This window comes from Zosterops lateralis, assembly GCF_965231275.1.
Source record: "Zosterops lateralis genome assembly, chromosome: 3".
NCBI classification, from domain to species: domain Eukaryota; kingdom Metazoa; phylum Chordata; class Aves; order Passeriformes; family Zosteropidae; genus Zosterops; species Zosterops lateralis.
This window is the reverse complement of record NC_139764.1, coordinates 107,837,513-107,853,639: the sequence shown is the minus strand read 5'-3', so window position 1 is coordinate 107,853,639 and position 16,127 is coordinate 107,837,513. Positions and strand designations below refer to the sequence as shown.

At 36.7% G+C, this 16,127-nt stretch overlaps 1 protein-coding gene and 1 long non-coding RNA gene across 3 annotated transcripts in view; one reads left to right on the top strand and one right to left on the bottom strand.

The window, feature by feature from the left end:
* LOC310906932 overlaps nt 1-16,127 on the bottom strand; it is a 226,187-nt gene that overhangs the window by 180,314 nt on the left and 29,746 nt on the right. The gene's annotated exons all lie outside the window — the stretch shown is intronic.
* CD2AP (CD2 associated protein) overlaps nt 1-16,127 on the top strand; it is a 76,766-nt gene that overhangs the window by 56,396 nt on the left and 4,243 nt on the right. For both annotated transcript variants that reach the window (XM_083857203.1, XM_083857204.1), the window contains 7 exons: nt 2,193-2,229; nt 2,589-2,651; nt 5,907-6,066; nt 7,903-8,045; nt 14,188-14,303; nt 15,210-15,296; nt 15,889-16,073. In XM_083857203.1, coding sequence (XP_083713329.1) covers nt 2,193-2,229; nt 2,589-2,651; nt 5,907-6,066; nt 7,903-8,045; nt 14,188-14,303; nt 15,210-15,296; nt 15,889-16,073 — 791 coding nt within the window. The remainder of the gene's footprint in view (nt 1-2,192; nt 2,230-2,588; nt 2,652-5,906; nt 6,067-7,902; nt 8,046-14,187; nt 14,304-15,209; nt 15,297-15,888; nt 16,074-16,127) is intronic.

The window sequence follows — 16,127 nt, the reverse complement described above, 5'->3', positions numbered from 1 at the left end:
AGATGAAAAGGTGAATCTTTGTGTTTAACTTGTCCATAAATACTAAAGTGAGGCGTGTTTTTTGAGATAAACTCTTAATTAATGAGGATGATCAGGTCATTTAGAAAAGGGTGTAGTTCTGATAGCATGGTGTTACATGTTACTGATTACTGAATTAAACCCTGACTGTTTAGAAAGGAGATAAGCTGTTGGTTTTTTCCATCTCAAGTCCTTAAGTAACTGTAATTACAAAATGCTGAGTGACCCCTCTGGGTCTGACTGGGATTTTTCCATGTTGAAGCTTGCAGTAGGCTGCAGTATAAGAAGAATATTTCTGGGGAGGGATTTAGAAATATTTTTTCACTGTCTTGTGTACTAAATTGTAGAAATTCATGTTTTCATATGGTACTCAATGATCTTATAATTTTGGTCCTCGTTTTACAATTTTTTTTTTTTTGGTTGAGATTAGTATGATGTTTTGGTTCTGTCGTGTTTGTGTAGCAAAGATGTTTGTGTTAATTCCCAAATTTGTCAATACATTGTAAGTAACGAGTACAAGCAATACAATACATTGTGTCAATATCCCAAATGTAAATCAGCCCCAGGTGGGATGGGTTCAGCTCAAGATCAGGAGTTACTGATTCATCATTTATCCCGAGTTGCCTCACACACTTACCTACCCCCAGTCAGAATGTTCTTTTCAGATGGATTCTCAGCTGTGCAAGGGCTGCATAAATGCCATAAAATACAGGAAGAAAGGCTAGGTAGGGTTGCTGTTTCACAATACAGAGTTGTTTCCTACAGAGAGAGGGGGGAAAAAAAACATTCTTTTACTCTAAGCAGCAATTCCCTGCTTTGATCCTTTACTCTGCTTTGTGTGCAGTGTCTCAGCACAGGGATTCACCTTGCACTGTGCAGCTTTGAGGTTCAGGGCATTGGATGCCTGGTGATCATAATCAGCTATTTGATACTGACTTCATAAAAAACACAGAGCAGAGCTGTATAATGGCAAGTTGATGCTGAGCTCTGTTTAATTGCTCTTGGTATAGGCAGCAATGCTGCACAGCTGGATAATGTAATTACTTTTTTGGGGAAGAAAGAAAATAGAATCTTGTTACTTAGATTCATTTGCTTTTGTGTCCTCTGAAACCAGAGAAAGAAATTGAATATGGGTTCTCCTGCTTGCTTAATTACATTTCACATGTTAGAATAAAATCTTGCTGCATTAAAAAGAGCTTATTCAATAGCTCTAGGGGCACAGAAGTGAAATCCATCCATGGCAACTGTTTTAAAAATACCCACTGCAAGGCGTTTTTGCAGGGGTTGTGTTAGACTGAGCCTGCATGGTTTCAGCAGTACCTGTGTGAAGAACAAGTGGTTTTGTCGGCTTTTGAATCGTTTTATCAGGGAATCTTGTCCTTAGTACAAGCAGAATGGTTGAGATCTCTCCTGAGAGGTGCCACTCTCTTTTCAGGAGGAAAGAGATTCAACTTCAAGAGTATCAGAAAGTGATGAACGAAATGTTTCAAAATAGTAGTTTCACTATATGAACTGTTGTATTGTGATACTTTGTATATTTTTAATGGCTGGCATAATTTTTCCGTCTTTCCTACTTAAATATAATAAGGGAGCTCAAATGAATGTTTTTCTTGTTACTGCAGTCTTTGAGACAAATTCTGCCAGCATCTATTTGTTTTTTCTTACACTGGTAATTTAAAAGTTAATTAATTAAAGCCATTCCTCTGATACGGAGTTTAGTAATCTGTTTTTAGTGAAAGTGATCTCAGTTTTGGTTAAAAAAAATATGTGTGTTACTCTTTTAAACTGGCAGTGTACTAACTAAAATTGAAGTCTACATATTGAAATTAAAATGAGTGTGATCAGAGCAATTCTTTGGACTAAAAAAAGATGAAATCATTGGGTTGTAGTTTTTTTTTTTTCTCTGTTTATGCACATTGCTGAAGCACTGGTTTAATTGGAACAGACCTGAGTTTTTATAACTGGTTGTCTGGGAGATATCAGAAGAATTGTTCCAGGTCTTTGTGTTTCCTGTCTGAATTGATTGCCTCCTTTGCGAAATACTTTGAAATCAGCTAGTAAACAAGCTCCACGTTACAGTATGCAAAACAAAACACAAATGAGGCTGTCTTGGATACAGAGAATATCTGTTTGCTTGCTTGTTTGACTTTGGTTTTTTTCCCCTTCATTTGCAGAAGCCAAAGAAACCTCCACCTCCAGTTAAAAGTCCAGGTATGTAGTACATGTATCATGCTCTGAGAAAATACTAAATTTCAGAAGCAGAGCATGACTTCAGAAGAAAATTTAGAAGTTGCTTTTTATTTCCTAATAATGCAGCAACAGTCACACTTTGAGGTTACTTTTCATACTTTGTATATTTTGCTGCTACTGTATATTTTTAAAATTATGATGGAACCTACTTTGGAAACATTTCAACAATGACTCATCATTTTCTGAGTTCGAGTGTTTATAAATGGTGTTACATTTCTTGCAAAAGAGAAGACACAACTAGGCATCAGTCTTGTTTTTAGTTAGTGACCAAGATAATTAAAACTCTTTGAGAAATGTCTATGGTTTACTTTTGCATTCAGCTGCAAGACCTGAATTGCCAACTGGAGAGAAGAAATTCCTTTCTTTGAGGCCTGAAGAAAAAGGTAAGGACAGTTTTTTTCATGGTGACTTGGCTGCTCTGGCAGTAGACTCTCTGTTCAGGAGCCATCATACAAACTCCCTTGATACCATCTACTGAGATTGTCATGTCTGTGATGTTATAGAAATATCTTTAGAGTGGTTGGAGGAACTGCTAAACTATATTTTAATGTTTATTTATTGTTACTGAATTACATTCTGAAGATGAATTATTGCTCTGGATGGTAACATAGTTACTATTAAATTCCTGAAGGGGTGGTTCTGTGGCAGTGGCTGCAGTTTTGAGCAGCAGTAGTCAGTTAATAGAAAGGGAAAGGTTAACTACTGCAGAAATCAGTCTGATCAAAAGTATTTTGAAAGAGCTACAGCAAACAGATACAAGACTCCTTAGGTAGATGTTACTGTCACAATACTCAGAGATTTCATGTCCTGTTAATTTTTGCTGTATTCCATATTTTCCAATTCCACTGAATTTGGAGACATTTACTGCTTTATTCTTAAAATTTAAAGGACACTTTTTTCCAGAGGCAAAGCTACTATTGTCACCCAAACAGATTCTAAAAGGCTTCTCTCCATGATTGAAAAACTTGCCAAGTGAAAATTTTGATTGTGTTTAAAAGTGAGAAATTTAAACAAATGCCTTGGTTGGACCTTGCAGAAGGAATCCTTATGTTCTTGCAGCTTAACCAAATTACAAAACCACTCTCTCCTGTGAGTGGTGAACTGTGGCTGACCAGCAGTTCTACCAGTGAGGTGCTGATGGGTTTTTTTGGCTTCCTTGGGCAGTTTTTATTACCCCCATTTTAACAAGGCACCTTCTCAGCTACAAATATGAAAAAGTTCTGTTTCTTCTCTATGTGAGCAAACAAGTAATTTTTGTCTGTTGGAGCAGTATCTTCAGGTGTGAATTGAGATCAACTGTATGATTCCAGAAATGTTGATCACCTGGCTCCTTTAAATTCTTCTAAACTGAAACAAGTTTAATTTTAAACTGGTTCTGTTTGGACTAAAGTGTTAATCTTTGCATAGTTGAGCTCAACTGTTCATGGAGGAATATAGGAAAAATATTGACTAACACCATCCAAAAAACATAGGAATGTGAAATCGGCAAAATTACATAAGGCAGAGAACTCTTCTTTACTGAGCTACAGGAAATGAAGGAGGAAAAATTTGTTACGTATTCAGTTGCAGATCAGGTCATAAAAATTACTTCTTTAGGTAGCACTAGTGTTTTACTGGAAGATGTGCCCATTTATCAATGCACTTGTACTTGTGGAAAAGTAGCCCTGTTAATGCTAGTAATTAAACCCATTAAGTATGAAGTTGTTCTGTAACTATTCCTCAGAAAAAAAGATATTAATTGGGCAGCTCTAATTAGAAGCTATCAAACTATGTCATTTTTATGCCTATTGGGAGACTAATACATCTGCCTTTAATGGCAATCAAAAAATGATCAAAACTTAAAAGTAGTGTTTCTGTTAGTATTTCTGTATTTATAGTGAAGGACACTTAGTGGTGTCATGTAGAAATTTTTTTTCCAGTGTAAATGTCTTCAGATTTGTATCTTTTATTTCCATTACTAAACTGCTCATTTTTAGCCAAAACTCTTTTTCATTGAGGAGCAAAATGCAAAAAAGACATGTCATTTTGTCCAGCAGAAATGCCCAGTTTCTGTGCTCATGGTGAACTTTGGCCTTTGGTATTAACTTATTCCACTTAGCTATAGACATTTTTTATATTCAGATTTTGAGTGGGAGTATTAGAAGTGAGAACTGGCAGATGAGAGTTCAGGAATAGGGTTCCATGACAGAGCATTTTTTTTCTGCTCTGTTTATGAACTCACTCATTTTTAAAAGCAAAAGGGGTAATTCTCAACTTGCGCTCAGCATAGCTTCAATAAAGCAATTGAGCTGCAGTTAGTTCTGGCTGGTGTTGGGTGTTTAAAGCTGGAAATGTGTCCTGGGTGGGGAGGCAGGAGTGGCTGGTGCTGCTGAAGTGCCGCTTTCTTCAGGGCCGGCAGCCCCACCGTGTGGCCAGTCCTTCCTCTGCTTCATCATCCTGCGTTTTTATTTCTGTTGGCAGACACTGCAGGGAGATGCCAGCCAGCTTTTGTGCTCATGTCTCCTCCTGATGTTCAGGTGTCCCCGAGCAGGAAGACAGTTCTGAGCAATGCTTTTGACAGAAGTATCTTTAGGATCTGTTTGCTCCCCAGTATTCCTGTGAAAGAACATTGGCTTGTTCCCGCGTTAGGGTTGGAGGGATGCTCAGTGGCTGCAGGACTTGTCTGAAGAAAGTCAGTCCTAGACCTGGCAGTTCAGACACTTTGCTAAAGCAAATTCCCAGCCATGCTCCCAGATCCATACCATGTGTAAACATTTTACATCAGATCAATACTTGCTTAAAAGCAAATTGCAGGAAGGGAGCTTGGGGAAAATCAAAGCTGAAGGTCACTCTCTCCATCCCAGTTTCCTATAAGGGCAGTAACTGTAAAGAACTGTAAGCCGTTGCTTTAACCTAACAATTATTTTTTTTAATACTCAGTAGTTTGTGTATACTGAACTGTGGCACAGTTTTACAGGGAAAAATAGGTTTGCTCTGACTGTCCAGCAGGGTAGAGTTAGGACACGTGGGTTGAAACCTATTCAACTATTGCTTTTAAAACCTTGAATTTTTCAGTGTTCCATGTGTTGTATGTCAGTTCCTCTGGGCAGGATTCAGTTAGGTCATGCAGTCATTGAACAAATACAACTTTTTTATTTTATTATTATCCATACTTAATTTCTATCTTTTTGTAGGAAGGTAGACTTTAGATAAAATAAATTCAGCTATTCAGATAAAATATCATTTCTCTCACCTGTTCTTCCATAGATAAATTATGCTGCTTGTGTGTAAGAAGTCTTGTTGCAACAAAATAAAAAACTCTAGCTCTAAAAGGAAATCAAATGAATTTGTAGAAAAGACAAAGCAGTACAAAGATTTTTGGTGCTTAACTGTCATTTTCAGTGCCATAATGTGAATCCATAATTTATTACTACTGTTTCATGTCAGTAGGAAGGTTTATCCTACTCTAAGATAAATCTTTTTGAGCTCAGGTAAGTAGTTTGTGTGTTTTGATAAGCTGTCATTTAGGACACTTGTTTTTCTATTTTTCATTTTGATCTTCAAAGAAGGCATTTCTGACAGCAGGTGCTTTCTAATTGATTAGCAGTGTAAGAATTCTAGACAACATGGGGTTTTTAAAATGTGACTTCCTTTTTCAGATGAAAAAGGAGCTCTGGATCAGAAGCCTTTGAAGCCCCAAGCTCCTCAAGTACCACCCAAGAAGCCAATTCCTCCAAGCAAGACCAACAGCTTGCTGAGAGCAGGGCTCCTGCACCCAAAACGTCCAGAGAAACCTGGTTTGCCATCATCTGCATCCAAGTCAGTACGACTGAAACTGCAGTCACAAAGAATATTCAGTTTGATTTGTTGTTTGATCTTTCTCCATGGATGAGTTGGAAAGAAATGTGTGCTTTAAGGGTGAAAAGCATGCAAGAATAAGTTTTGCCTTATACCTACAGTTGTCTTAGTTCTGGAAGTTCTTATCAATGTGAACTTGGGGCTTTCAAATCCTTTGAGACATTGAATCCATCTCAGAGTCAGTATTAGAGCAGAACTGACTATGGGGCAGATGAAGTTGCTCATCTAGGGGCTGTTGTAGCTACAGTAACAGGGTGGAGTAAAAGAATGGGGGCCTTGAGAATTATTATTGTGTAGAAGAAAACCCTGAAAATTTGAGCTGCCTCGGTGTTCAAAGCTTGAGCACTTTGTGTATGTTATGATAAATGGAAAGGAAGAACTGAGCACCTGTGCTAAAGATACTTCACTGTGGCTCATGTCTGCTTCTGGGGAAGGAAGCACTTACTACAGAACCACATTCAGATTCTCTACTCTTGAGCCTTCTGGTTGAGTTACTGAGTAAATAGGAACAAATACTTCTTCTAGATCCACTTAATATTTCTTTTCCTCATAAGTTTGAAACTTCCACTAAAACTAATTTTGCATCCATGCAATCTCCCACACATAGAATTTTCCTTTCTGTCTCCATCAAAGTAGTTTCTAGGCCCTTACCCAGAAGTGTAAACCAGCAACTGACTGGTAACTGTCCCTTTTGAATGCTCAGTTGGCTTGAAAGAACGGTGAGAGAGGTTGTGATACACTTGCTCTGGTGCAAATAGAGCAGACAGCTGCTACATCAAAGAGCTTGCACCTTAAATAACTTTTCAGTATAGAATTATGTTATATTAACTTGGTATTTTGGAGACTTTCCCAAGTAAAGATTATTTTTTAAAAATCACAAGTCATATTCTTCTCCAGCTTAGAAAATAAAAGGATGCATATGTGCAGTTAAATAGAGGTCTGTAGTAAGCTGTGGGCCTTTAATAAACTGAAACCTCTAAATCTTAGAGATATTTAAATACCTGAAGGTTTTTAACATCGCGTTAGGAAGACCAGGCTGCAGTCTCTTTTTCCACTGCAATAAAACTTCCAGGCTTTGGGAGGTAGATAAATGCAAGGGGCACCGTTTATACCTGGCATGTACAGGCCAACCAGGTGATCAGGCCTGGTCAGCATAGGTTTGTGATGGCAAAAATTGTAAAGGAAAATGTTACCTATTCTTTTTTATTTATTTTGGTGGGGTTTTTACTACTTTGGATTTTTTCTTTGTTGTTCTTGGGCTTTTTTTTGTCTGTGAATGATGTGAGCAGATACAGAAGGATCGCTTGGTAGCACAAAAGCTACAAAGTAGACTTTTCCATACCCAGCAAGAAATAACTTGTTCTTGTCAGTCTTTTTTCCTGTACAGGAAGATTTCTTTAATGTCAAGGAGTCATTTTCTCAATTATTTCAAGAAGTTTTAGTGAAGATATTTTTCAGCTCTCCTATTGCTTGAAGTGTAATGTTTTTGGATTGAAATGCCAAAGTGTGTCCTGTAGTAAAAGTTTTGAATTATTTTCACAGGGGTTTTGTGCACATCTGACAACTCTGCAAGAGTTGTAACAAAAGAATTGTTTTTCACTGGAGTAGAATTGATCTGCAGAAGCCTTGATTTTACAACAAGGCTTTAGAAAGTGATAAAATTTACCATAATTTTTTAGTTTGCTTCTAATTCTTGGTATGTTTCCCTTTTAAACTATTTCATCTCTTGACTAGGTATGTTTTGTCTTTTTTTTTTTTTTTTTTTTTTTTTTTTTTTTTTTTTTTTTCTTACCTCAGAACTAATGGAGAAGTTGTTACTCTTCGACCTAAATCTGAAGTTGAGCCAGTAGCAAAACCAAAGTTAGACTCTGAAGCATTGCCACTCAGACCAAAATCAGTAGAGGTAGATTCACTTGTGGTAAAGAGCTCTAAAGAATCAGGTAAGAAAAGAAATGTTCTTTTGGGCCTTTCTGTTTGGATTGCTGTGTTTTACAGGGTTGGAATAAGCTTTTAGAGTGATTCACTCAAAATGCCACTGAGTGCATTTATGCCTGGGAATTTTTATAGAAGTGCTGTAGGCAGCTGAAGGTAAGAGTCAGGAAGGGATGAACAGATGTCAGCAAGGCTTTTGCAGGTGGCTGCTGAACTCTGGGTTGTGACAGTGGGCAGGAAGGGAGACAGAGATAATGGTTTGTTCTTCTAATTTGAAAGCTTGTTCTTTTTATTTTTTTTTTTTTTTTTTTTGCTGCCACTTTCATCTTGAGTTTTTACGAAGTTTTCTTAAAGGCTGGTTCAGTTTGTTCTGCTCTTGCAGTACAGATAACTTTGCTTTTCTAGTTAATTTCAGAATTCTTAGTAATGCCATTAGCTTTGGCCTCCTGTGATTTAGTTCAGAGCTATTCTAGATTTTGACTTTATCATACCTTAAACTAGGGCCTTAAAAAAGCATGGAGCATTATGCATTTGAATAGCATGCTTATGGCTTTGCTTAAAGCACCTTGAGCCAAACCTGGCATCTCCTTAATCCTAAATGTATCCAGTAAAACCCTTGCTAATGGTTAAAGCGCCCACATTTAATGATCAAAATCTCTGAACTACTGTATTGATACCATTAGCCATTGACTGACCTCTGTGTGTCACTTAGGCAGAGATCAGCTGCTGTGGGCATATTTTTTCTAAACTTTATATTATTTATATTTTGTGATTAACCACATCAGGAAAAGCTGTAGTGAATTATACCTGCAGTGCTCATCTTGCACATCTCAAATGCAACTTTTTGTCTCAGAAAAGATTTTAGTAATAATAAATTTGAAAATACTATAAATATATTTATTTTAAATGCAAATTATGATATTCTAGTTGTAGAATAGTTGGTCCAAAGTATAGTAAATTCATCTAGAAGGTAAAAATAATACAGTAAAAGAACTGAAGCAGTTTAGGAATAGAGAAGAATACTACAGACTTTTTTTTTTTCATTGAGCATGATAAAATATGTCTTTTAAGTGTAAATGCTTTATATGAGGAAGGGTTAATTCATGTATGTCTTTAATATAGAAGTTTTACTACTCAGATTAGATAGTAGAAATAAATTCTTTAATATAAAGGTGGGGTGAGGCCCTGGCACAGGTTTTCCAGAGGAGCTGTGGCTGCCCCATCCCTGGAAGTGTCCAAGGCCAGGTTGGACAGGGCTTGGAGCAAACTGGGATAGTGGAAGGGGAAGATCTTAAAGTTCCCTTGCAACTGAAGCCATTCCATGATTATCAGCTTTCTAGCTAGTATAATGAATTCTATGATTATCTCTAGGGTTGTGCCAGATATGTTACTTTATAGCACAGCATCATTTAACCTCAGAAAAAACTCCCTATGAAAACAACTGGAATTTTTTTATTATTATTATTTTTTAGTTACCTTGACGTCTTTAATAACCAGCTTGGCAACATAGTACCTGTGCTGTCAGGTATTCATGTATATACTACAAATCGGAATATTCTGTGATAGAAAAAGAATAATTTTACACAGATTGAGGAAAAACAAATCTGTGATTTTTTTTTTTTTTTTGCTAACATAAGTTTTTACAGGCTTATGGAGGAATTAAAGATTTTAATACCTACATGGGGCAGGGCACAGTGGTCACAATGGGCTCATGGGTGAGGTTTGTTCAGTTGTGTTTGGTGCACACCAGGCAAAGGAGGCTCAGGCAGTTCATGTGGGGCTGCAGCACTGAGAAGGGTCAAGGAGTTGCAATTGAAGGAAAGTTCCAGAAATCCTCTGTTTTGTCAAACTGATATTCCTTAAAACAATCTGTGTAAGTCACTCTTAGTGCTCTTGTGAAAAGGGACTGATCCAAACTCCTGCCGGTAAAATGTAATGAATCTCATGCTCTAATTCCCTGCACACTGTGCTGCTAAAGACATAATACCCTGTGCAGCCAAGGCTATGTAAAACTACAAAAAAAAAGATGTTGGGTCCCTATATAACATTTAAGGCTGTTTAACCTTACAATAACTAGGATAGGTGTTAATAAAAGATGGGGGAAAACTGTTGGCTGGGGCTGGCAAACTGCTTTACCAGTCTTTATTTTTTTATTTCTTCCCCCTTCTTCAGATTATGATCCTGAAGTACATTAATTTTTAGGAAATAGTTTATTTTTTAAAAAAAAATATGGGTCCTGGATTTTGCAACTTAATTTGACCCTGAAGTGAGATTTAGATTGAGCCACTTTCAGTTTAGCATAAGAAGCTGTAAATATTCTGTAATGAAAAAAACCAACCCACCCCATGCCAAAATTATGTAACCAGCCATCAGATAAGGACAAATAATCAGAACCATTTAGAAACATTAATCACATTGAAATAACTGCTCTTGAAGTTTTTTTTGAAAAATTGCATAAATGTTTCTCTGTTTAACTAGAATCAAGTACTGTAAGACTAAAGCTGTAATACTGGCATGCTGAACATGTAAAGCAATTCTGTTTCTTCTACAAATGTTTCTTTTTCCTGCTTTGTAAAATAATTTTTTTTGTTCAGAATCTTTTTCTAGACATTCCTCTCCTTGACTTTTCTTTCCAGATTTTGTTTCCTATCCTGTTTGCCATGTTTCCCTTCTTACGTGTCAGGAAATTACCCTACCCTTCTCCATTTTGGTAAGATAACAATCTCTAAGGAAATCCAAATGCTTTATTCCATACACATATCCTCTTCTTAACATCGTGAGCATGGTTTTCAGTTGCAATTATTGGTACTAAAATTTTGGGGTTTCTATTAAAAATGCACTTTTTTTTTGTTTGTTTGAATGCCTGTTTTCCTTAGCTGTTAAAGGAGTTACTTTAAGTAGGCTTTTCCATTAAGGAGCTGGTGGGGACTAAAAGTAAGAAAAAATTTATAGTTGAGCTATTGATAAACCAAACTTTAGTGTTTGTTTGTAGTGAAATGTGTTCAGTACCTTTAGCACGTCTGGTGTATGTAGGTTGAATGGCTTTATCATTCTGTACACACAAAGAACATAATCATGAAGCTTTTGGGCACTTAAATATTTTATAGCTTGTAGCTATCACCTGATTTTTTGGGGGAAAATCTCAGCAAGATGAATAATAAGAGAAAAGGTGCCAACTTTTTACTCCACAGATTATTGTGAGTTCTTATCTAACATATTGGATAAGTTTCACTTGTATCATGGGTATTTAAACCCCACCCACATGAGATGGTGAAACCATAATTTCTTTAGCCACCCTTCAGCTTTGCTTCTTTTTGTGAAGGCTTTTTGAGACAAGCTGCTATGAATATGTGAAGCATTCACAAATCTTAACAAAGCCTCTCATTAATTGTACCTGTCAAAGCTCCTAACAGCTCTGTGGTGGATCCACGGTAAGCTTGTAGAAGAGTAGTCTAATAGTCCATCATATGTAACTTTAGGCTTAGCTCATCTTCTTAGAAAGGTGCTCTTGCTCAGTCATAAAGTTCTTTTTTTGGCCCAGATTATCTCCCGATGTGTGGTATTGCTCTTTTGGCACTATGATGGGATTTTCTTTAGCAATTGCTCACAGGCTGTCTATAAGAATTTACTTGATAAATAATTTTATTGATTGAAATGAGTGTAGACTGTGAACTTTCAATGGATTTCATCAATATCTCTATTAGTTTAATGGTTTATTGGTTGAATTTTCTCTAAAATAACTAAAAATGGTGTTTAAAAAGAAGAGCAATCAAATAAACCCCCTAAGCCTGCAGTAAAACCAATCAACCTACCACCACCACCAAAAAGCTCAAACCCCAATCTCCACCAACCTGTGTTTTAATTTCTTCCCTATACCAAAGCAATAAATTGAAAAAGTAAAAACAAAAATGCAAGTACAGTCAGAATTCCCTCTGGAATCTGCTGACAAAATCTTAATGTTGGGCAATTCTCTTAGATGTAACAAATTCCTTTAGAAGCTCTTAGAAATATTGAAAAAGTCCTTGGCTTTTGTAGCATCCCATCATCTATATTTAAATAGTACACAGTTCAGGGTTATAGCAGTCTTCATGCATTGTCAAATATTGTGATTTTTTTTTCAAACTTTACATTTTTCTCAATATTTTTAATATTCCTGATGTTTACTCTTCATGGAGACAAGACTGGCAGTACAGTCATAATAGCAACTAAATTTCTAATTCTTACTTAAGTTTCTTGCAAAATGATTTGTCATTTCTGTGGAATGACAAAAGAAGGATCATTTAAAGTCAGAAATTAGTGAGATGAGGGGAAAAAAAGCACAAAAGTTTTTCTTGTTACCTTTTATATGATACCTAACTAAAATAAATCCTAATTTGCACTTTGGCAACCTGGTCTAGTGGAAGGTGTCCCTGCCCATGGCAGGGGCTTGAACGGGGTGATCTTTAAGGTCCTTTCAGCCTAAACCACTCTGTGACTGACAGCTTCGTACTCTGGGATTACTAATAATTGAGTAAAGACCATAAAGATGAGCCCGTGGTCACTGTTGCTTGCAGTGTATTAAATAAAATATTTTATTGGCACAGACTAGAACAGAAATCCCTTCTCATTTATTTCTCCCTCATCCTCTTTTCCGTCAGCCGCTTGCCATTCATCACTCTTCTGTTTCTTCCTTCTTTTTTTTTTTTCCCTCCCCTGCTTGTTTAATTGCAGGTGTGATTGCATGTTTGCAAAAGACTGTCTTGACATTCTCTTGAATAGAAGTAAAAAGCAGCAAAACTGATTGGTGACAGTGCTATAAAGGAATGGGTCATGAAGTAGGTCTGATCAGGGCTGTCCAAAGGAGCTGAATGTTCTAAGGCCTTCAAGGGTGTTAATGCAGAGAAAACATTAAAGTCAATTAAAACATTCAGTGGAAAACTTAGTACCTACAGGTATAAATTAGCTTTGACAAAGTGTGAGTAAAACTTGTATTAATCAGATATTTTAAGACATCCAGACACTGATGGGATATGAATTGTCTGGCGCAGTGTACCCAAGGCTTTTTTCTTATCTGACCCTTAATGGGAACGTAGGAAACGAGATGTTCTAGGTTCTGTTTGCTAAATCATAGTGTCAAGTAAGAATCAGAGGTTATGAAAAAAAAAATAAAATCGAAGAATCTTGAATGTTGTTTATGGTGCCTGTAGTAAATACTGTGTGGCATTTTAGTTACAGATTATAGAATAAACGATGAATTTGGGTTGTAAATTATGTATAGTAACTGTAATCTTATGTCAATGCTTAAATAAAAAACACTACTCAGTCTCACTAAACATCTATTGCCAGGTAAGTATATTTATTTTTGTGGAGAAAAGGCTAAGTCCTGTTGTTACTTAGGTGAAATACTTCTGTTACTGAGACTAGCTGTGGTCAGTTCTTCCTATTATCAACTTCTTTCCTGGAGTTGCCTGTTCCCAGAGGATGTAAAGAATTTTTGCTGGTCGAGAGAGTTTACCTAGAGGTGTGAGCATAAAGAGCCTAATGAGCAAAGAGATCTGTGTGAGTGAATAAAGTACAAGAGTGGAGTTTTGAAGTGTTTTATTGAAGACTTTATGAAGTTGTGTATTATCTTTAGATACTAAACATGAAAAAGCTACCCTGCACAAACATAGGTGTAGTTAATGTCTTGTTAGCTTTCACCGTGTGGACTACACCAATATGTCCTTTGCCATTTTGCTTTTATTTTTGTCTTGGTCATTAAATTTGCATTTTCATGCTTTTCATGAAAGTTTGACAACAAGAAAATACTCTCTCAAGTAGTTGAATATGGCAGAAAAAACTACTGTCAGAAAAAGTCATGAATGTATTTTCTGCAGATGCTGCCATGTTGCTAGAGCATTTCTTCTGTTCACACCAATTAACTTGAATTCAAGTACTAGTAGAATTAACTCTTATTTTTTTTTCAAGGGGGAAAATAGTTTCCCAGATATGTCAAAGTCATGCAGTTGTTTCAGATACCTCATGTATTGTATGTGCTGAAAATCCTCAAAACAATAAGAATTCTGATAATTCTTTTTTTGTCTCTCAAGCTAAAAAAAAAAAAAAGTGATAAAAAGAATACAGCAAAACCTTCTGGCCTTGATGGTGGTCTCTGTTTTCATCTTTTTGTAGATCTGTTAAGCTTTGATGATGTAATATCTACCTCAGATAATCTGTCACACCCGACTGCGAACCGGCCCAAGATGCCTGGTAGGAGGCTGCCTTCCCGTTTCAATAGCAGTAGTCCTGTGAGTATTTTGGGGCTGTTCTAGTAGGGAACTAAAAACTGGCTTCCCAGGAAACAGGACTGCACTGGGGAACAGTCTTGTGAGCCATTTATCTGAGAGCAAAATGCTGCAGGGGTTCAGTTCCTGTAGCTTTTGTTTGAAGGGAGATCCATTCTCAGCAGGGAAGTGAATGTAGGAGAAATAACTGGAGCTGTGTTGCAGCTGAAGGAGTGTTTCTGTTCCATGGGGTGTTGCTGCAGGAAATGCTCAGCCCTCCTGGCCTCACTGATGGTGAAATAGGTGTTGTACACACACAGAGATCTGAAAGTGTCGTTAGTGACTTTGACAATTGGCCACTATAAGTTTGTAATGTAATGCTGCTGTAACGTGGGGCTTGTGATCTTAGTGCTGAAGTGGGATTGGCAGACAGTGAGAAGCAGGTGGTGCAAAGTCCTTGAAATCAGTTCTTGTCACTGGATGTTGTATGGTTAGTCATGCCAGTAACCATCTACACTTACTGCCCATTTGTTTTTTATGGAAGCTCCCAAAAAGCATCACAGACTTAAGTATGGCAAATAGGCCTGAAAATCCTGCCCAAGATTCCTGTGTTTGATTTAAGTTCAGCTGAATGTGGGGAAGGAAAGTTCTGACAGGGACAGAAAACTCTGCTAGTGTAGCAATTTAAGTTTAATTACTTGGTATTCCCCTTTACTATTACATTTTTAGAAACATGTGAAAGTTTTTTATAATTTACTTTTGAGTTTTGTTGGGCTTTTTTTTTTGTTGTTTTTGTTTTTCTTTGTTTGGTTGTGGTTTTTTTTTTTTTTTTTTTTTTTTTTTTTTTTTTTTTGTTTTTTGTTTTTTGTTTTTGTTTTTGTTTTTTGTTAATTCTGAAAACTTTTTCATTTCTTATGAATGGTTTACCAGGCAAGTCAGAATGTGGGTCCAGAAAAAAATTTGAAGGTGCAGAAAGAAGAAGAAAGTGCCAAACCAAAGCCAGTTGAAACAAAGAAGGTACGGTGCTACCAAGGAGCCAGAGGATACCAGGCAGCTTGGTGTTCTGGTCATCCTCTTTGCATTTCCAGTACAGGTTCATGCAACCATCTGAGTGCCTGTGCTTGTATTTAAGTGCAAGTGAGCTGAGTCATTTAATATAAAGTTCAGAGTGAGAAATTTAATATTGAAGTTCATTTATACTTAAAAAGTGCATAAATTCTGATGAGAACTGCTTTATCAGGTGGTATTTCCCAAGTACGTTCCAGTTATTTTAGCTTGAATTGAACTTTAAGTTTTAAATAACACCACAAACTTTTAATTAGCCTCCTTAAAACTGGGATTAAGAGTTAGGGATAGGTGAATAGTGATGTCCAGACAGACAGACCAACTGATCAGATCAGCAAAGTGCACAAAAGTTTGTTTATAATGATTCAGTGGGATCCATTAAATCACCTATTAAGTGTAGAGGACTGCAGTGAAAGTACTTTTTTAAGTGACTACAGGAACCTCGGGTAAATCCTTAATTAAGAGCTCTGTACAACCTGTGTGCTGTAAGCATTCAGTTCATAAAGATTTCACTTCTTACCTTTCTACTGATTTATGTTTTTAGCCATCTGCATTTAGCCCAGTGATTCCACCTTCATCTCAGAGACCAAGTTCTGTCATACTCGACTTTTTACCTGGAGACCTCCAACTTAAAGGAGAAACAGAGGATGAAAAACATTCCGTGGAAGAGCTCAGGACTCAGATTAACGATTTGATGAGTTTAGTAGACGCACTGAGGAAAGAGCATGGGTAAGTATTTCCTTTGTCAATCTGCAAAGGGTTATATAGGCAGATTATAAATGT